Here is a 20,845-nt window from a genome sequence, read left to right as displayed (position 1 = left end):
AATGAATGCATGGATAGGTGAAACAGTGGGTCGATGTTTCTCTCTAAAGTCAATTAAAAAATATTTTGTTTACAATAGCTAAGATTTGGAAACAACCCAAGTGTCCATCAGTAGATGAGTGGGTAAAAAAGCTGTGGTACATTTACACAATGAAATACTATGCAGCTGTAAGAAAGAAAGATCTCTTACCCTTTGAGACAACATGAAGGGGCCTGAAGAGTATTATGCTGATTGAAATAAGCTAGTCAGAGGAAGTACCACATGATCTCATTTATGGAATATCATGAACAAAATAAGCTGTTGATCAAAACAGATCCAGGGCCATGGAAGTAGGAAACAGACTGACAAACCTCAAAGGGAAGGGGGGTGGAGGGGAGTTGGGAAGAGATAAACCAAAGAATTTATATGGATATATACACAACCCGTGGACACAGACAATAGTTTGGGGGGAAACAGAAGGCAGGGTGGGAGTGGGGAGGAGGGAGTCAATGGGGAAAGTATTGTTATACTTCAAAGTTTTTTTAAAAGAATTTTTGGGAGCACACTGCAAAATGTCAAAAAGATGATAGCGCTGCCCCTCCCTCCACCTTCAAGAACCACTGATCTAGTGAAGGCTCCAAGGAAGACTCATTTAATTCCTAGTTTAACAGATGATTACAACTGACAATAGGAAAGATCAACAGTACTGTAATTATGAACTTGCCCCAAGGCACATTAGCCCAATTCCAAATTTAGAGACAAATGTCCATGTATGCAATATGCCAGGTACATCTATGAATACCCTACATCTTCAGTCTGTATTGTTCACAAAGCACTTTCACTTACCTATTCTATAGAGCAAGTCCCCCAAACAGCTGTGTGGTCATAATACACAAACCTGTAGAGAATTTCTTTGAGTTTATTTGAACCAAACTGATGACTAATTCCAGGAAGCAAAGTCTCAATAAATTGAGAAAATGCTTCCAAGAATGGTAGTTTCACAGTTTATTTATACATTAGAATCAGAGGAGACATAAGGGGGGGGGTTACATGAAATTCACTGGCGGTAGGTTAGAGAGGCGGGAGAAAGCTAAGGGGAGGGGATCTATGAGATTGTATAAAGAGCAAAACTGAGAGACAAACTTTTACCTTGGTGGGTATAGGACAGTTAATATTTAAAGCACATGGAGATGTCTCTGCAGGGAACAAGATAACAATGAGGGATTTTGTGGATTGCTCTGGTGTGGTGTGTGTGCCCTGAGGGGTCTGGAAAAAGAGACTGACATTTCAAGGGTGTGTTATTTTAAATGCAAAAAGACAACAGACGGGCTCATTTAAGATGACCTTTGTTGCTCTGGCTGGTGTGGCTTGGTTGAGCATTGTCTGAGCACCAAAAAGTGGCTGGTTTGATTCTTGCTCAGGGCACCAATCGATGTTTCTTTTTTCTTTTTTAAAGTGATGTAGTTTATTTATTTATTTATTTTTCTCTCTCTTTTTTTTATTTTATTTTTTTTTATTAATTAATTTTTGTTACAGATGTTTCTCCTTTTTCCCCCACTGATTTCCCCTCCCCCTCCCTCCCGGCCCTTTCCCCAGTTTTTGTCCATGTCCACTGTTCATGCATACATGCATATAAGTTCCGTGGTTTATCTCTTCCCCACCACCCCCCTATTTAGGGGATTGTCAGTCTGTACCCCACTTCCGCATTTCTGGGACTACCCCCTTCCTCAGACTGTTATGTTCATTATATTCCACAAATAAGTGAGATCATATGAAACTTGTCTTTCTCTCTTTGGCTTGTTTCACTTAGGATGATGCTTTCCAGGTCCCTCTATGTAGTCTCAAAGGATAAGAGGTCTTTCTTACAGCTGCGTAGTACTCCATTGTGTATATGTACCACAGCTTTTTTATCCATTCGTCTACTGATGGACACTTGGGCTGTTTCCAGATCTTAGTTATTGTAAATAGTGCTGCTACAAACATGGGGTACATATATTCTTTCTGATTGGTGTTTTAGGCTTCTTACCAATCGATGTTTCACTTTCACATCAATCTTTCTCTATTTCTCTCTCCCTCTCCCTCTCCCTTCTTCTCTCTCTAAAATCAATAAAAAAATTTTTAAAAGCCCTGGCTGGTTTGGCTCAGTGGTTAGAACGTCGGCCCGCGGAGCAGAGAGGCCCGGGTTCAGTTCCCACTAAGGGCACATATCTTGGTTGCAGTTTGCCTCGGGCCTTGGTTGGGGTCGTGTGGGTGGCAGCCACTCCATGTGTCTCTCTCACACTGATGTTTCTCTCTCTTCCTCCCTTTCTCCCTCCTGCTCTATCTGAAGATAAATGCAAAATGTCCTCGGGTGAGGATAAAAAAAAAAAAAAAAGGAAGCTACAGGCCTACGATGTGACTACACACCATGAACCACTTTTAGTTAGGAATTTTTATGTTCAGACCATCCTGTGTGGTTTTGGTCTCAGTTTATAAGGCCCACCTTGCAGGCCTCCCCTGAGTTTGTCAGGTTTAGTATGTGGCCCCTTTTCATCCACAGCTATATAGAGTAACAACAAGTTACATTGTTTGATACTGGGTGTTTTGTTGTTTTTTTTTAATATGTTTTATTTATTTACTTATTTTTTTATTCTCACCCAAGGATATTTTTGCATTTATCTTCAGATAGAATAGGATGGAGAGAGGGAGGAAGAGAGAGAAACATCGATGTGAGAGAGATACATCGATTGGTTGCCACCCGCACAACCCCAACCAGGGCTGGGGACGAACTGCAACCAAGGTTCATGCCCTTAACAGGAACCAAACCCAGGACTCCCTGGTCCACGGGCTGACACTCTAACCGCTGAGCAAAAATGGCCAAGGCTGATTTTATTTTTTTAGAGAGGAAGGGAGAGAGAGAGAAACATCAATGTGAAAGAGAGACAGCAATCAGCTGCCTCCTGCACGCCCCCTACTGGGAATTGAGCCCAAAACCCTGGCATGTGCCTTGATCAGGAAACAAACAGGACCTCTCAGTCCGTGGGACAATGCTTATTGCAATAAGCTTTGCTTCTTGGAGCCTTAGTGGTTCTAGCATAAAAGTCCTGGATTCTGCTCTGGCCAGTTTGGTTCAGCGGTTAGAACGTTGGCCCATGGACCAAAGAGTTGTGGGTTCGATTCTGGTCAAGAGTGTGTACCTTTTTTTTTGTATATGCCCCTAGCCGGAACCGAACCCGGGACTCTCTGGTCTGCAGGCTAACACTCCAACCGCTGAGCCAAACCGGCCAGGGCAAGGGTGTGTACCTTGATTGCAGTTTGATCCCTGGCCCTGGTCAGGGTCTTGCGGGAGGCAGCCAATCAATGTGTGTCTCTCACATTGATGTTTCTCACTCTCTCTCTCTCTGAAAATCTATGGGAAAATATCCTCGAGTAAGGACTTAAAAAATAAAATCCTGGAATCTTTTCTAACCCTTGATGTTTAACTGATGATTGCTGTCATTAATAATGGCAACTATTTATTGAGTGCTTCTCTGTACAAGGCACTGTGCTAAGCTCTTGAGGTGCATTTCCCCATTCTCTGTAAAGTAGGGGGTGGTATTCTAATTTAACAGCTGAGGAAATCAAGGATGACAAAAGGTAAGAAATCTTCCTCAGGCCAAATAGCTGGAGGTTGGTGGTGCTGGCACTCAGACCTGCCAAGTTTGCCAGTCTGAAGCTTCTGCTCTTAACCACTGCCTGCCCACTCTACTGTTAACACATCCAAGTGGCACCTCCCTCTTCCTTCCTTTCTAAAATCAATACAAACATATCCTCAGGTGAGGAATCCTTCCACTCAAAATTTTATTAAGCACCTGTTTTGTGCCAGGCATTTTGCTAGACATTATGGAAATAGCATTGTCTTTGCCCCCAAGATGCTTACAGCAATGTAAAGAGAAGCCAGCACACTAATCTCAGTGCACAGTGGCAAGTACTGTCCACATTCACTGAGAGACTTGAAACGGGAGTGATGTGATCGGATTTGTGTATTAGAAAGATGACGCTGGCAGCCAAATGGAAACTAGATTGAAGAAGGGCCAGGAGATGAGTTCTTCTGTTTGGATGAATAATGACAGAGGCCTGAATCAATGAAGTGGGAAGATTCACAAAAGCATCACTGAGGAGGTAGAATCAACAAGACTTAAGAGATCAGGGCAAGAGCACTAAAGGTAGACTTGATATTTCTGAATTATAGTGAACAGACAGCTGTGGTGCCATTCAACAAAATAGAGACTACGGCAGGCAGAAGAGCACGTTTTGGAGGAAGATGAATTGGCTATTGATTGAGTTGACTTTATGCTGCCTGAAAATAGCCAAAGGGAGATGTCCAGCCAGCTGCTGGAGATATCAGACTGGAATTTAGCAGAGTAAAAGAGATCATGGGCTGCAAATTAAGCCTTACAGACAACAGTGTAGCAGTGGGATGAGACTTTATATATGAAGGTATATATACTTTCATATATAAAGAAGAGCATAAGGCCCTGGCCGGTTTGGCTCAGCGGTCAGAGCGTCGGCCTGTGGTCCTGAGAGACCCGGGTTCAGTTCCCGCTAAGGGCATGTACCTCGGTTGCAGTTTGTCCCTGGCCCTGGTCGGTTGTGCGGGTGGCAGCCACTCGATGTGTTCCTTTCACATCGATGTTTCTCTCTCTCTCTCTCTCTGTTCCTCTCTCTCCCTCCCACTCTACCTGAACAAAAAATGGAAAAATGTCCTCGGGTGAGGATAAAAAAAAAAAAAAAGAAGAAGAAGAAGAAGAGCATAAGTTCAAGATCAGAATCTCAGGAAATACTTGTACACAGTGAAGCATGAAGAGTTATGAGCTTTCCCAGTGAGTGGCTGGCTACAGCCTCAGCTAGGGCTGTTTCATTTTCAGATCTGAGTTTTGTTAGAGTACCTCTTTCATGCACCTAGCAAGGTCAGCTAAATAAATGATTAAATCAAGAACAAGAGTATTGCCCTGACTGGTGTGGCTCGGTTGGAGCATCGTCCAGTGCACTGAAGGGTTGTGGGTTTGATTCCTAGTCAAGGCACATACCCAAGTTGCAGGTTTGATGCCTAGTCAGGGTTCCAGCGAGAAGCAGCCAATGGATATTTCTCTTTCCTTCTTTCTCTCTCACTCCCTCTCTCTCTCAAATCAGTTTTTAAAAAGCATGCTAATGAAAGACAGAATCAGATATTTCTTTCAGCCTTAATAATCATTGATTGGCCCTGGCCAGTTTGGCTCAGCGGTTAGAACGTTGGCCTGTGGTCCAGAGAGACCCAGGTTCAGTTCCTGCTAAGGGCATGTACCTCTGCTGCAGTTTGTCCCCGGCCCTGGTTGAGGTCGTGCGGGAGGCAGCCACTTGATGTGTCCCTTTCCTGTCGATGTTTCTCTCTCTGTCTCTTCCTTTCTCTCCCTCCCACTCTATCTCAACAAAAAATGAAAAAATGCCCTCGGGTGAGGATTAAATAAAAATAATAATAATAATAATAATCAATTGTGACTGAACTCGTTCACTTACGCTTCATTGGTTTTTTCCAATAAATATTTATGGAGTCCCAACCAAATGCCAGACGCTGTTTTAGGACGGTGAAGTCTACAGGGACTCCCTTTCTTTGGGGGTGATAAGTGATATGAAGAAAAGTAAGAGGATGAGACAGGAATATATGCACATAAGTTTTTAGCCCTAGCCCTGCCGGGTAGCTCACTTGGTTAGAGCATTATCCCGATATGCCAAAGTTGTAGGTTTGATCCCTGGTCAGGGAACATGCAAGAATTAACCAATGGCCCTGGCCAGTTTGGCTCAGCGGTTGGAACGTCAGCCTGCAGACCAGAGAGTCCCAGGTTTGGTTCCTGCTAAGGGCATGTACCAAAAAAAAATAATAAAATTAAAAAAAAAAACAATAAAAAAGAATTAGCCAATGAATGCATAAATAAGTGGAACAACAAATCATGTTTCTCTCTCTCTCTCAAATCAATAAATTAAAAAAAAATTTTAGATGGGTTGTTTAAGGAAGACTTCTCTGAGGAGATGACATTTGAGCAGACACCTGAAAGAAGTGAGGAAGCAAATCATGTAAACATATGGGGGAAGAAACCCTGGTTTGTGTGGCTCAGTTGGTTGCAGCATCCCCCAACCTCTTCCCTGTTACACCAAAAGGTGGTAAGTTCAATTTCCGGTCAGGGCACATACCCAGCTTTCAAGTTCGTTCCCCATTTGGAGCACGTGTGGGAGGCAAGCAATTGATGTTTCTCTCTCTCTCTCTCTTTCACCCCTCTCCCTCTCTCTAAAATCAATTTTTAAAAAAATCTGGGGGAAGAGCCAGGCTGTTGTGGCTCAGTGGTTGAGCGCTGAGGTCGCCAGTTCGATTCCTGGTCAGGGCACATGCCCTGGGTGTGGGCCAAATCCCCAGTGGGGGGCATGCAAGTGGCGGCCAATCGATGTTCTCTCTCATTGATGTTTCTATCTCTCTCTCCCTCTCTCTTCCTCTCTCTCTAAAAATCAAAGAAAAAAAATTTTTTAATCTGGGGAAGAACATTTCAGAGAAAGTGATGGGTGCAAAGGCACTGTGGTAAGAGTAGGCTTGGTGTATTCAAGGGGCAACAAGGAGGCCAGCATGGCCGAAACAGAGGAAGCCAAAGGGAAAGCTGCTCTGGGGAAATCAGTGAGCAGGGGGGGATGTAGGCAGATAATGTAGAGTCTTATAGGACATTGTAAGGACTTGGGCTTATTTCTGCAAGAAATGGGGAGCAGGGTTTTGAGCAGAGGAGTGGTATGAGCTGAGTGGTGTGAGTGGTTGAAAGCACTGCTGAGAGGGGGAAAGAATGGGAGCTGAGAACCAATGTGGAGGCTCTTGCTGTAATCTAGGCAAGAGATGACATGGACTGAGGCAGTGGAGGTAGTAAGTGGCCTAATTGGTGACAGGTTAATATTACATACGCAGATGATCTGTGATGTGGTTGATCCTGAACAAATGTTCAAATCAAAGCCAATATCTTTGGCCTGTCAACTCCCAACCAAATTCCTGTGTACATGGGCTCCCCAAAAAGTGTTCAGGGAGTACACATATGCCTCAAAGGTGGGGGTCCCACATGTGCTCAGGGTGGAGATTTGCTGCAGTCTCTGGGCAGACATTCAGGTTGCATGATCTTTTTAAGGCAGTGGCTAAATAGATAAGTGACATGTAGTGGCACTGCTGAGGGAGGGGGCGTGGGGAGCCAGGTCTCTTGCTCCCCAGCCCTCCCTGCCCCAGCCCTGGCCTTTGTGCATTCCGACAAAGGTCTTTGTTCTAGTGCCCTCTTCACCTTCCCATCGCTTAACTGTACTGACTGACTGGTCTTGTTTCTTTCTTTCTTTAACATGTATGGCTGCTAGCCTTATTTAGGGACACCATCAACTCTCTGATTTCGTTGAAAGAGTATACATAACACATAGGATTTTGAGAGAGGCAGGGTGGGGAGGAGAGGTGGAGAAAGAAGGTATTTTTAAGAATTTGGCATGAAAAAGCAAGCACACCTTAATTCTCTTCCAGGCTCAACCAAATTCCATTCTGAAGTGTTTAAGAGCAAAGCTTTCGAATCAGACAGACGGAAGGCAGCGAGCGCGAGGGAAGCCCTTGCACAGTGTGGGCTTTCCTCTCCCAGGCCTAGGTACCGAGAGCTGGCCCTGCGCCTGAGACCTGACCCTCTGTCCCCGTGCAGCACCAGGAACCTAACCTGTCTGGCATCCCTCAGCCAGAGGCAACTTCCCCAAAGGCCAGGCCCTTCATTCCCTTCTACCCCATGGAATCCAGTTCGGTCACCTCTTTGGAAAGATTCCATGAGAGGGATTCAAACAATAACCCAAGGAGGAAGAAGGCAGATGCCCTTGCTCTGGAGCTGGGGCCCACACCCAGGACCCACAGGGAGGCAGAGGCAGATAATCCAGCCTGGCAGCTTGAGACGTGAGGCTGGGCTGGCAGAGTGGGGAGACCTGGGATGCTTTCCTGAAGAGGGGGAGGTGGAGCTGGGGTGGGAGCAAAGGGTCCCAGGCTGGGGAAAGAGCAGAGTGTTCTGGAGGCTTCCTCAGAGGTTAGAATCACCCCCCACACACACACCCACAACCCACCTCCACACACGCTCCATTCCAAGGCAGGGACTGATTCCTCCCAGTTTTGGAATCAACTTCCTGGGTCTTCTGGAAGCCTGGCACCAAGGGGTCAGGGAGCTTATAAGAGGAGACTGGGGGAATCAGTGGGGGAAAAGGAGAAACATCTGTAACAAAAATTAATTAAGAAAAAAAAAAAAAGAGGAGACTGGGCCCACAGAGACCACAATGCCCACAGGCAATGAGAAGGGCCCACCCCATGTGTCCTGGACTCAGAGTTGCTCCCTCTGTAGGCTGTGAGCTCAGTGGGAAGATTAACCAAAAATCCAGATCATCTGGAAACTGCGGTTGCCAGTCCCAGAGTTTTGGGATTTAGGAGGTGTGAAACCATGGCCAGGAGGTTGGCAACTGTGAAATTCAGGAGTTGCTGTCTCCTTTCATCCCCCAGGGATGTGTCCCTGGGATTCCCAAGTGCCCAAACTCCAGCTTGGATGTGTTTTGCAGGTTGGTAGAGGAGACAGGCCAGGGAGTCTGGGAGCTTCTCAAGGCAGTGTGCCTGCTCAGCCTGGCTAATTGAAACTCACAGATGCGAGCCCAGTGCCTCTGGGAATCCAGGCAGGCTGAGAGGCCCTGGTGGCTGGAATGGGGTAGGGTACTGGGCAGTGGGGGCGGGGAGACTGTTCAGCCTCTCTGACAGCTAACATTTTCCAGAGCTGGCGCCCTCAGGGGAAAGGAAATCGGAGCTTCCCATCTCACACATCTTTTTCCCATTATGTTCAGGATGCCCAGGGAAAGCCATTAGGGCTAGGTCAGGCTGGGGCCTCCTCCACCACCCCTCTCTCCAGTCTACTACAAGGAGGGGCTGTGGGGGGTCACTGGAAGGACAGGGCCCTAGCCTGGCTAAGGGGCCAGACTCTGAACTCATGCCCCTTTAAATTTTATTTTGTTTTTGTTGTTAATCTTCACCGAAGGATATTTTTTCCATTGATTTTTCTTTTAGCGAGAGTGGAAGGGAGGGAGGGAGGGAGGGAAGGAGGGAGGGAGAGAGAAAGAGAGAGAGAAACATTGATGTGAAACAGACACATTGACTGGTTGCATCCCACATGTGCCTCTACCAGGGCTGGGGATCAAACCTGCACCCAGGTACATGCCCTTGACCTGGAATGTAACCTGCAACCCTTTGGTTCACTAGCTGACTCTCTAACCAGTGAGCCACACTGGCCAGGGCTCATGCCCCTTCTAATTTCCTGCCTGCTCATGATGGGAGAGGGGAGGCAGGGACTAGGAATCTGGGCTCCTGGACCTCCTTTACTCTGCTCAAATCCACTCCCCTCCCCCACACCTCTGATTCTGTCTCTAGAGGTCTGGCCCACTGGCCCCAAGGGCCTGGGCCGGGTCTGCAGCAGGAAGAGCCCTGGAGTTGGGGAAGGTGGTCCTTATTACCTGACTCCTAGGGCTCCAGCCTTGTTTGGAGCTGCTAGCACAGCTGTTTTCCATGGGCCCCTAGGAGCCAGGCTGGGGGGCAGTGTCTGGAGGTAACTGCATCTGAGGGCTGGAGAGGGGGGAAATAAAAGCACGCAAGAGCCTTGCAGAGGAGTTCTCCTCCAGCTGCCTGACCCCCTTCCTAAGGCTGACCCATCAGCCCCTCTTACCCTGACTCCCTCCCCCGACAACGAGTCCGTCTTTTACCTTCTTTTCGTCCTGATCCAGAACCTCAAAACTCAGACCCGGGGCCTCCTCGGTGTCTTCTCTGGGACCTTGCCCTACTCCCCTCCCTCCTGCCTCTTTCCTCTTCAATCCTGGAGTTTGGTTATCTGGCCCAGTGCCCAGGTTCTGCAGTTCAGGCTAGAGGAGGCACATAGACCCACCCAGTCTGCAGCACTGCTGATTTATCCAGAAACTCCAGTTCCTCTCAATGAGGAGAGGGGTTTCCTGGACCCCCGGCTCTTCTTTCACTCCCCAATCTCAGAGAGTGGGAGAAGGCTTGGGTTCCCCAGGTGCAGCAGCCTGGGCAACAGTGGCAGGGTTTGAAGCTAGACTGCAGGCTGCCCACCACTGTCCCCAGGTGTCCAGCCTGCCAAACTTGTCACAACTACAGCCTTCTCCCTCCTGCCCTGGGCTGCCAGGGGTTAAAGGGCCAATGCAGGGCAGGAGAGGAGATCAGCAGAGGTGTCTGGTCCTAGTCATTGAATCATAAAAGCCAAGAGGAGTTTAACTGCAGGTCATGTTGCTGATTGATTTCTCCATCCAGCAGTGCTGCCCTGGAGGGGAGAAGGAGCCACAGCTGGCCAGGGTCAGGCCCAGGTCTGTCCAGCTTTAGATACTGGCAGCTGCAGTCCCAGCCACACTGGATCCCCACCTCTCCCTGGAGGCTCTCTGAGAAGCAGGGAGGCTCAGAGGAAGGGGAGTCAAATTGGTGCCTTTCACTGCAGTAGGAGAGAAAGGTGAGCAGGCGCCTGCGTGGGGAAAGAGATGGCCCGCCCTCACGCCCTTACCCCCATGCTGACTGGCAAGAAGCACCAGTCTGGGTGGTGGAGCCCAGGCAGAGGAAAAGAGAAGCAAAGGTCCCAGGGTCAGAGAATAAGATTAGTGCAGCAGCTGCCAGCATCTGTTCAGGGTCTCCAGCCTCCTCAGTGACTACCTGTATACTGCACCCCTCCCCCAAGAGGCCAGCAGAGCCAAGGCCCTCTTTCAGGGGACAGAGATTCAGTCCAGACACACCCTTAGCTAGTGCATCCCCATCTCCTCTGTCTCCCTTGCCCCTCTGCCTGCCCAGCACCCTGACCCAGCCGGAGGAGAGCATTGGCAGCTGGAGCTGGGAACCAGGTGGCAGAGCCAAAAACAACAGTGGAGCCGCCTGGCTGCCTGGGTGCTGTGCAGTCCATTCCTGGTCTAACTGCAATGCCTACTATTGCAGCTCCTTCCCAACTGGTTCTGACCCTACTGGGTCACACATGCCTCCCTTTGTCAGGGCCTGGAGCTGGTCCTAGAGGGACTGTCAGGTTATCTCTGAGTCCAGCTGCCCAAACCTTCCCTAATTCTCAGGGTCTCTCCCCAGTGCCCAAAGGTCTCTGGGAAATGAGTCATCTATTTTCTGGATCTCTGGCCTCATCTCCCAGCTTGCTGGAAGCTCTTTTTGTTCTAACTCCCATCTATCTTGCTGCAGTGGTAATTTTATTTGGGAGAATCAGAGCTGGGCCTTACCAGAATTGAAAAGGGCTGGGTCCCTGAATCCAGGGAGGCAGGAATGGAACATTGGCATTGGTATGGAGAATCAGACCAGATGAGGAGGCACAAGTCCACACTGTGTGCTAAGTGCAATACTGAGGGTTCAGAGAGGCCAGGAGACACAACTGTCCTGGCCCAGCCCCTCCCAACTCCTTTCTTTCATTGTTAGACCTCCCACCCTCTGTTCAAGTCCAGCCTTCTTTGCTGCCCCTACATGGAGTGAGAGATCCAGGGTCCACTCCCACCTGGGTTTCATTTCTACATGACTCCCAGCCAACAAACTCTCTGACCCAGCAGATGCAATAACACTGCTCAGGGTGAGGCCCTTCCACAAGTGCTGAATTTGGCCAGAGCTTCTCTTTGGTCCCAGTTGGGGGTGAGAGTGAGGGGTACATGACTCTCCCACTCTTCCCATTCCTCCCCCCACCCAGCCTCAAGGGAGTGATGGAGAGGGGTGAGGGTGTCTCCTCTTCCTAAGTCTCAGACCCATTAATCCGGCACACAATATATCCACTCTCACACTTCTCCAGCCATACAAAAGCCTGCTCATCTCCATTCCCTGCTGCAAAACCAATCACTTTCTTTAAAAAAAAAAAATTTTTTTTTTTCTTTATTGATTTCAGAGAGAGAGGGAGAAAGAGAGAAACATCCATGAGAGACAGCATTGATTGGCCGCCTCCTGCATGCCCCTCACTGGGATTTGGCCCACAACCTGGGCATGTGCCCTGACTGGGAATCAAATCCGAGACCTCTTGGTGCATGGGTCAATGCTCATCCACTGAGCCACACCGGCCGGGCCAGCCACTTTCCTCTTAGCCACACTGCAATGTGAACACAGTCCCAGAATGTTCCTTTCCTAACTCTCTCTGGCCTGTTTTCTCCTTACCCCACCCCCATCCTACCTCTGTTCCCCCAGCTTTTCTCACCAACTTTGCACCTTCCCTAACTAGAGTCTTCAAATTCCTAGATGAGGCCCAAGAGGGGTATGACAAGGCGCCTAGAAAGAAGGAACGGGCTGCCCCCAGCAGACCTGCCGCAAATCTGGTCATAATTAAAAGACTAGCGACACTGGGAAATTTCGTCATATTGATCCCAACGGGAAATTAGAGCCAGTTGTTTGTGACTGAGTGACTGATGCTGACTAAGCTCCTCCCCTTCCGCGGGTTCCAGGGCCCTAGCCCTCGCCCCTCTCTTCTAGGCTAGCCCATTCTCTTGTTAGCCCCCCCTTTTCCCACCCCACCCCCATCTCATCCCATTCACTTCCCCCAACCCCCTTCCCCAGCATCTTCCCTAAACTCCGAACCCCCATCCCTGCACTTTCTAATGGATTAACAGGGCTACTGGAGGCTGAAACCTCCAGCCCAGCTGCTCAGCACCCTCCTCCAGACCCTCGGACCACCTCCCTCAGCCACGGTTGGGGTGCAGGGGCTGGAGCTCAGGCCCAGAGCTGCCAAACCACAAACACATCTGGAAAAAATTCCCCTCCCAGCCTAACTTCCCTTTGTCTTCTGTCTTTTTGGAAATTCTGGCGGGCTAGTCGGTGGGGGAAGTGAGGAAGAAAGGGGAGGGAAGTGGGCCTAGGCCTCCTTGGCCCCACCCCAGGGAGCTCTTGTCCAGCCTTCTCAGTATCCTCTGTCAGACCATGTCCCTCCTACATGCTACCGTAGGTCTAAGCTCCCTCATTCTGGTCATCGTCTTCTGGGTGAGGTTTTAACATCCTCAGTCACCAGGCTCTTGGGGGTGAGGGCCTGCCTCGGGCCTTCTCTTTGCAATAGGTTGTCTATTGAGCGGGAGACTGGACTGTTCTGGATGGGGGCTCGGAGGGCTGGAGCGAAGTGGAGATGGACTTAGTGACTTAGGTGGAGGAGGTAGCGGGCAGTGAGGGGGAGGAGGGGCAGTGGGAGTCTGGTTTCAGCCATGTTCCCTCTCTTTGGCTGGGAGCCTGATTTCACTGTCAGAACCTAATCCCTCTCCCTTTACCTACAGCACTGCTGGAGCCGTGGGTGGGGGAGGAGCACAGGCTGAGCCGGCAACCTCAGGCCCTGAACACCCCCAGGGACACACCCTTCCCGCTACCACCTCTGCTTTTGTCTGTCCTACCTCAGAGAGCTCCTCTACTTGCTGCCCTCTTACTTCCAGAAGCCCAGTCCTCTCCTCCCCAAAATTAACTCCTCCGCATAAAACCTAGACCCCTAAAAGCAGGCTGAAGCATCCAGCTCCCTTCTTAAATTCTAAGTTTATTGGTTCGTGCTGGGTGGGGCCCCCTCAAAAAATCCTTTCTACAGTCTAATCTCCATCTCTTCTGCTCTAGTCACCCTAGCAGCTTTATTATATTTTTTCTGCACATCCTTTATTCAGAGATTTCCCTCCTTACAGCAAGAGGCTCCACCCCCTGTGCGTTCTCCAGTCCTTGGTAAATCCTTCAGCCCCTGTCCTTTGGTTCTTAGGCCTCTGGACTCCTTCCCAGCTTAGGCCCCCTCTAGATCGGTCCAGGGCTCTAAGAGAGAGGGCTCAGAACCTCAGAATCTCTGCTCCACCCATGGCCACGCTGGCAGGGCTGGGACCAGATGTGGGGTTTCTCCTCCCCGCCTCGGAAGGAGCTGGGAGGGTAGTCCTGGCAGGGTAGCGGGGGTGGGGACGTACTGGCAGCTGGGCCATCTGCGCGAATTCGCCCAGGGCACCTGAGCTGCAGCGTCCCTCCGCGCCGGACAGGTCCGGACCGCTCCGCGGGCTCAGAGCACCGCATCCCGTCCTGCTCCATTCTTCTGCCGTGGGCGGTCTTGGGTCTCCATCCCGTCTCCGAGGCTCCCCGCCTGGCCTCTTTTTCTCCTTCCCGGGCCCCCGGCCCTCTCCGTCGGGGTCTCAGGGGGAAATCGTGCCCTGCCCCCTCCTTTGATCTCCCACTTCAAAGCCGCTCCCTGAGGGGTGGCCGCTCCTTCCGCTCGTTTTACAGCTGAGAATGGTGACACCTGAGACCCTGCTCCGCCTCCTTCCTGGGGCACCCAGCCTCCTTCCAACCTCGGAGGCAGCGGCGCGCCGGGGCTCCGCGTCGGTCCCCGCCTCTCCTCTCTGCCGCCTACTGCGATCCCCTGGGGGTCTGGAGCCTAGCTGCGGAGAAAGCGCCTTAATAAAGAGCTCGTGTCAAGTGATTGGCTGTGACCTCTGTCCTCCCCAGACTCGCGCGGGGGCTCCCGCTTAACCCTTTGAAGCACGCCCTGCGCGGTGGAGGAACGAGTCTCCCTGCGCCAACGTCCCCAGGTTGTACTGGAGTCCGAAACCCGTTGGGGAGTCGGGGAGGGGTGCTGCCCCCTCCTAGCCCCTTCGAGTTGTTCCAGCAGGGGGCGTCGTTGCCTCACTTAAGTGCCTGGCCCGGAACCCCGGGGGTCCTAGCCAGTCTCTGAGTTCCAAGTGGTCCCACGGGATCCAATTCAGGCTTCAGCGGAGCGGGAGCTCGGGCGCCCATTCCTTTCCCCAGCTCCGGCTCGCGAGCAGGGACTCACCCGCTAGTGATGTCGCCAGGTTCCGGTACCAAGGAGTTGGGAAGATGTGGGGAACCGGCACGACAGGACCTAGGGTTCGGACCGCAGGACCTGAGACCTGGGCATCAGCGCCCGGGGCCTGCCCCCTCCCCCCCACTCCCACCCCCGCCCTCGGCTGAGAGGCCAATCTTAGTCCTCTCTCCGTCCGTTTCCCCAGCCAGTCGCCGGCGCAGGGGGGGGTAAGCTATCTCGGTCCCTAGCAAACCCTGGTCCCGCCCACGGGGCTAAATCCTGAGGCAGGGGTCTGGGGTTAGTGTAGGCAATGCAGGGCCAGGGCTGGGGCCCCCCAGGTGGGGCGGAAGGCGGGGCAGGAGGAGGGGCCACTTCGTTTTTTGGGCAGGGGCGGGCCCGCACAGGGTATAAAAAGTGTCCGCGCGGGAGCCCAGGCCAGCTTCGGAGTTGTCCTGGGACGTGTCCTTCTTCCAGATTCTCAGGCGAAGGCGGCGGCCACTTAGCTTTTGACTAAAGGACTCAACGTCCAGTGCTCCAGCAGAGAGACTTAAGGGGACCGCCACCAGAGCCGCCACCATGCCCAACTTCTCTGGCAACTGGAAGATCATCCGATCGGAAAACTTCGAGGATTTGCTCAAAGTGCTGGGTAAGGAGATTTTCGGGAGAGGAGACGGGGAGCCGGAGTACTCGGTGGTGGGTAAGAGAAAAAAAGGGGGGACTAGAATGAGGGTGTGGGAGGCTAAGTCCCTGCATCCCCAATAAAAGGGGCCATACACCTGGGTCCTGGGGCGATGGGCTGGGACACCTAAATCCTGCTTTCTCTGGCGGGGCGCCCACCGATGCCAGCTCCTGCGGTGACTCAGCCTATGAATCAAGTAGAAACCAGAAGCACGAGGTCGGTGTCCCTTGGGGTGGGGAAGGGGGGCTCTCCGAAATTCAGAAGTTGAAAACCCTGCATCCAGGCAGGGAGCCTGGGTCCCTATCCCACCGAGCCACTGGGACACATTTCAGTATCCATCCTTGTCCCCACTGGTAACCCAGTCCCCAGGGCAACATTACCCCTATGCGCTGCTCTCCACCCACCAGGTGATCCCACCTCAGTGTCCCCATGATCCTCCTTCCTTCCCCCTTCAGCACTTTCCACCCTGCTCCCTCCTCACCCCCATCTGTGAGACAGACATTTTCCTACACTGAGCAGCTCCAGAGTCCTGAAATCCCTCTTTAATTAGCACTTTCTTCGATTTCAAAACAAATGGTTTATGTTTTCTGTGTAATCTCCCCACCCCCTTTCCCAAAATCTGAGCTTTCGTCTCCCTTCCTCCCTGGAGGCCCACTACAGCCCAGCTGGGTGTGCTGGTTAAAGGTGGGGAAAGTTGTACCCACCCAGATGGCCCTTCCCAAAACTCGTATGTGCCCTCTGTCTGGGGAAGGGGTGAAAGATAGGAAATGGCTGAAGAGAGGGTTCTGGAAGAGATGGAGGTGAGATAAGCAATTGGGAAGCCACCTGGGAGCCCTGGAGCCATCCGCTTCTGGACTGAACAAAGAGGATACAGTTGGGCTGGGTGGGGATGAGCACCTTGTGTGGGGCAGGGAGCTGTAGGAGTAAAGCTAGACCTAGGAAGGGTCTGGAATGCTATAGGGAAAGCAAGGATTTCCATCATTACTTGCTGTTAGTTCTTTTTTGTTGTTGTTAATCCTCACCTGACAATTTTTTTTCCTTTTTTTTTTTTTTTAAGATAGAATGGGAGAGAGAGAGAGAGAGAGAGAGACATCAATGTAAGAGAGACACATTGATTGGTTGCCTCATGAGCAACCCTTGTGCACAACCCTGGCTGGGGATTAAACCTGCAACCCAGGTATGTACCCTTGACCTGGAATCGAACCTGCGACCCTTCATTCCACGGGCTGATGCTCTAACCACTGAGCAAAACTGGCCAGGGCCCTGTTAGTTCTTCTTGCAGTCTAACTAACCACAGTACTTATAGTCACATAAGTCTTTCTTGTTTTCCCCTTGCTGAAATTAAAGACTGAAAGGATAGAAAATTTCCCTTCAGAAAGCCTAGACGTCGTTCCCTCCCCCATCTTCTCCAGATTTGGGATTTGGCCCCTCTCCCCAGTGGATGAGGCACTCCCAGGTCCCAGCTGGAGAATAAGATCCAAAGCCCAACCTCATTGAGTTCATCTGTTTGTCCTCCCTGCAGGGTCTCTCAGAGCCACGTGCCCACCTCGGGTCCTGCTGGGGGACAGATTGAAAACAGACCCATTAGCACAGTCCTGAGTCAGCCAAGGTTGGCTGAACCTGGACCCAGCTCCACAGGCAGCAGAGGCTGGCTGGAAGGGTGTCTCCTCTGAACCCAGCAGCCCTGCCTCTACAGGAACCTCAGTTCCTTCTCACCCTCCTTTGCCCTAGTCAAGGGTCCCTCTCCTGGTGAGGGATGCTTAGGTATTTGGAGGATAACTGTTCCATGCAGTATGATGGTCATGGCATGTAGCAGGTTTTGCTTCTGTAACAGGAAAGATGGATGTTAGATAGCAGGATGGACTTCCAGGTATCAACAGAGTGAAGCAGTCTCTGTGCAAGAAGATAGAGTGGGATGTACCCCCTCTACCAAGTCAGTTGAACCTGGAACCTCAGTCATTTCTCCCTGGACCTGAGATCAACAGTCAATAACTGGGCTCCTGGGGGCTCCTGAAGGACAGGGCTCTCTCCCTCCCACTCCCCTCTTTCTGGACCAGAGTGGGTCTGCTGTGGTGCTAAGGGGAAAGAGGATTTGTTTCTCTAGGTACCCAGGTCTAGAAGAGGGACAGGGAGTTTGGGCTAGATCAGGGGTAGGGGAATCCCACTCACCTGGCACAGCTGAGCTTGGCCCCCTCACCAATTGCTTCTCTGCAGGATTCTGCTCCCGCTCAGGACTGGAAGCCAGGCCTGGCAAAGTGGTGTGAAGTTTAGACCTGGGCCTTCACCAGAGGTGCCTCCCTGCCTGCTTGTCTTTCTGTCAGAGGGGTGCTCTCTGCTGGCTCCCCCACCCCTCTTAATAACAGGAGCAGAGAGAAGGCGTCCAATCTGGGAAAGGATGTAGGGGACAGGCACAGCAACTCTGAACGAGAGGCCTTATTACCTGAGGTGGGGAGGGTGATCCTGGAGTTGGGGACATACCAGGGGACGAGAGGGCAATGTCCCTTTCTGTCCCTTGAAGGGAGAGGGGTGTGGGGACCTTCCAGGAGGGCAAGTGAGCAGGAGTCTGATGCAGAGAATGCCTGAGCCCCAGCTCTGGCTTTTTCTTTGCCTTCCTTTTATCAGTAAAAATTACAGCAACAGTATGACTAGCAACTGTTTCTTAAAAACTCAAAGGTGTGCCTGGCACTGTGTGCTAGGCCCTAAACACACCCACTTTATTCCATTTACTAGGCTTTGGAAGAAGCTATTGTCTCCGTTTTACAGTTGAGGAATCTAAGCTCAGAGAATTTTAGCCATTTGCTTAGGGTCACCCAGCCTGCAAGGGAGGCTGAACCGGGTGGAAATCAGGACCCAATGAATCTTACTCCAGATCCTCTGGCTTCCCCAGGCTGCTGGACACCTCTTCCCTTGCGGGGAATCTCTGCTCCTTCTCATTTTGGGGAGGGATAGGGATATGGGGCAAATGAAGGCCCACCTAGCACCAGACAGGGGAGGTAGATAGCACAGGGAGGGACGTGGTCCCCATTTCCAGGACACAAGTGGTGAGGCCTGGCCTGGGAGGGTCTGCCCTGCACTTGAGTAGAGCTGAAGACACAGTGGCTAGCAGAGGGTCTCAAGTAGGGTAGACAAAGGGCCCAAAGTGAGGTGGACAGAGCCAAGGTGAGCCATGGCAGGATGCCTGCTGGGTGAGGGGAATGGGGAAAAGCTGCCCCTGAGAACTCTTAGAGCGAAGAGCTGAGGCGGGGGTGTGATCTAGGACCACTGACTCATCCAGGTGGGGTGGCAGCTAGGAGCAGGATCCTGAAGGGCAGGGGATTGCCTCTCTGCCCCTCCTCCTTAAACCCCACCATCCATCAGGGCTGCATCCCCTTCCTTCTCCTTCAGTGTACTTTCTTGGAAATAATGCAGACTGCTCCAGCTGTTTCACGGGGAGGGTGTAACACAGGTGCCTGGAGCACCCTGAAACATGAGCCTCTCCTCTCTGCAGGGGTGAATGTGATGCTGAGGAAGATCGCTGTGGCTGCCGCATCCAAGCCAGCAGTGGAGATCAAACAGGAGGGAGACACTTTCTACATCAAAACCTCTACCACTGTGCGCACCACAGAGATTAACTTCAAGATTGGAGAAGAGTTCGAGGAGCAAACCGTGGACGGGAGACCCTGTAAGGTGAGTGCCAGGAAGGAGTCTCTCAGGGTCATGGCTTCTATTGCCCTGCCTCTCAACATGCCACTTTCTAGTCTTCTCCTGGATTCCTTTCTCCTTTTCTAATGGAGAAAGTCCCTAGGTAGTGTTGGTGGGTAGAAAAGGGGGTACATCCCCCTCGCACTACATTGTCCCTGCTGTGGGCCCAGCTCACTTGGTCACCTCTCTCTCTTGCAGAGTCTGGTGAAATGGGAAAGTGAGAACAAAATGGTCTGCGAGCAGAGACTTTTAAAGGGAGAGGGTCCCAAGACCTCCTGGACTAGAGAACTGACCAACGATGGAGAGCTGATCCTGGTAAGTCCTGCCTCCTCCCAGCTAAGAGCAAGCCCACTGCTACTTTGGAGGATTTTCTGGGAAATGTCAGGGTACAAGGGGTTCAAGGACAATCATGGTTAGTCTCCCCACCTCCTGATGGGGCTGCTGGGGTGTGACTAAGCTGTCCCTGTCCCATACAGTGCCCTTGTGCAAATGAGAAATGGTGTCCCTTCTTTGTGGAACAATGGACATTCACTGAGAGGTCCCAGCAGTTCTCCAGGGGATCTCCCTGGCTTGGGGATGAGGGTATAGGGTAGACCCCTGAGACTCTGTTGCCATCCTCCCTCCCATGATGCCCAGGTACTTTGGGACCAGCTTCTGACTGTTGGTCCTGAACCAAGAAGCAGGTTTGGGCCTGGAGACAAAGCAGAGTTCCTCCATTCAACCCTTCTGCTCTCCTCATGCTACAGAGCCAGGGGCCTCCCAAGCTAACAATGACTTCTATCCTTCCAGACCATGACGGCAGATGACGTTGTGTGTACCAGGGTCTACGTCCGAGACTGAGTGGCTGTGGGTCTGCCAGATGCCCATGCCCACCCCCAGCGCATGCTCCTGCTTCACTGCCCATGGGCCACCCCCCCCCCATTCCTTCTAGACTAGTTCTCCCTTCACCTGTGTCACTTCCCCAGGGTGCTGGGGTGCCTCCTGCAGGGCTCTGCTTTTTTTTTTTTTTGGCCTCTCCTCCCTGCCCCTCCCCTATACCAACAAAGAGTGGTGGATTGCAAAAGCCCAGATCACCCATTCCGGAATCACTGCCCCCCCAACCCCAATAGGCAGTCCCAGCTCTGAACTAGCTCAGAACAGTCTCTTTCTGTGAGGGGACCTGAGGGCCTGAGAGGGAAAGACTGGCCCTCTGGCTTCTACTTTGTCCCTGTAGCTTATACAGTATAGAATATTTATTGGTTAATTTTATTAAAATGTTTTAAAAAATATAACCTGTCCCTGGCTCATTGGAAAGGATATGGATATGTGTAAGTGGGGGAGCTGAGGTTTTAGTAGCAGGGATATGAGTTATGATCCTTCTCTTCATTCTTCTCACCACCACCCCTTCATTTGCTGGTGAATCCATGAGCATCACCTCCACTTCCCCTCCTCCAGTCTCCTTGGTCCCCCCTCTGGCTTCCAAGGTCACCAGGGCATCATCCTCCTGACCTCTCAGAGGGGCGCTTGGCACTGAGGAGCTGATTCTTATCTTCTCCCACGTCCTCCACAAGGGGTCCTCCACAAAGGTGATATGGACTCCTCCTCCCTCAGTTGTTCCTTCTCTCTCCTCCAACCTCAGTCCATGGGCTGTGGGTGACCCCAGGCCTGGCCTTGGCCTCCCACACATTCCAGATGAGCTCACTGATGCCCCCAGGCTGACCTTGCTCCT

The 20,845-nt window shown here is 51.4% G+C and overlaps 1 protein-coding gene across 1 annotated transcript; it reads left to right on the top strand.

Annotated features, from left to right (window-relative positions):
- The first annotated feature begins 15,214 nt into the window (after window positions 1-15,214).
- Window positions 15,215-20,365, top strand: CRABP2 (cellular retinoic acid binding protein 2). The gene is made up of 4 exons (XM_036273143.1): window positions 15,215-15,423; window positions 18,944-19,122; window positions 19,336-19,452; window positions 19,927-20,365. Exons 1-4 carry the CDS (start codon window positions 15,354-15,356, stop codon window positions 19,975-19,977), a joined length of 417 nt encoding a protein of 138 aa, XP_036129036.1. The 5' UTR covers window positions 15,215-15,353; the 3' UTR covers window positions 19,978-20,365.
- Window positions 20,366-20,845: the final 480 nt, after the last annotated feature.

This window comes from Molossus molossus, unplaced genomic scaffold, assembly GCF_014108415.1.
Source record: "Molossus molossus isolate mMolMol1 unplaced genomic scaffold, mMolMol1.p scaffold_m16_p_20, whole genome shotgun sequence".
NCBI classification, from domain to species: Eukaryota; Metazoa; Chordata; class Mammalia; order Chiroptera; family Molossidae; genus Molossus; species Molossus molossus.
This window is presented reverse-complemented; position numbering and strand designations above follow the sequence as displayed.

Excerpts from the sequence above, each read along its gene's own strand:
- CRABP2 (XM_036273143.1), top strand. The coding sequence starts at position 15,354 with ATGCCCAACTTCTCTGGCAACTGGAAGATCATCCGATCGGAAAACTTC. Across the intron at positions 15,424-18,943 it reads GGATTTGCTCAAAGTGCTGG|GGGTGAATGTGATGCTGAGG; the intron begins GTAAGGAGATTT and ends TCCTCTCTGCAG. Across the intron at positions 19,123-19,335 it reads TGGACGGGAGACCCTGTAAG|AGTCTGGTGAAATGGGAAAG; the intron begins GTGAGTGCCAGG and ends TCTCTCTTGCAG.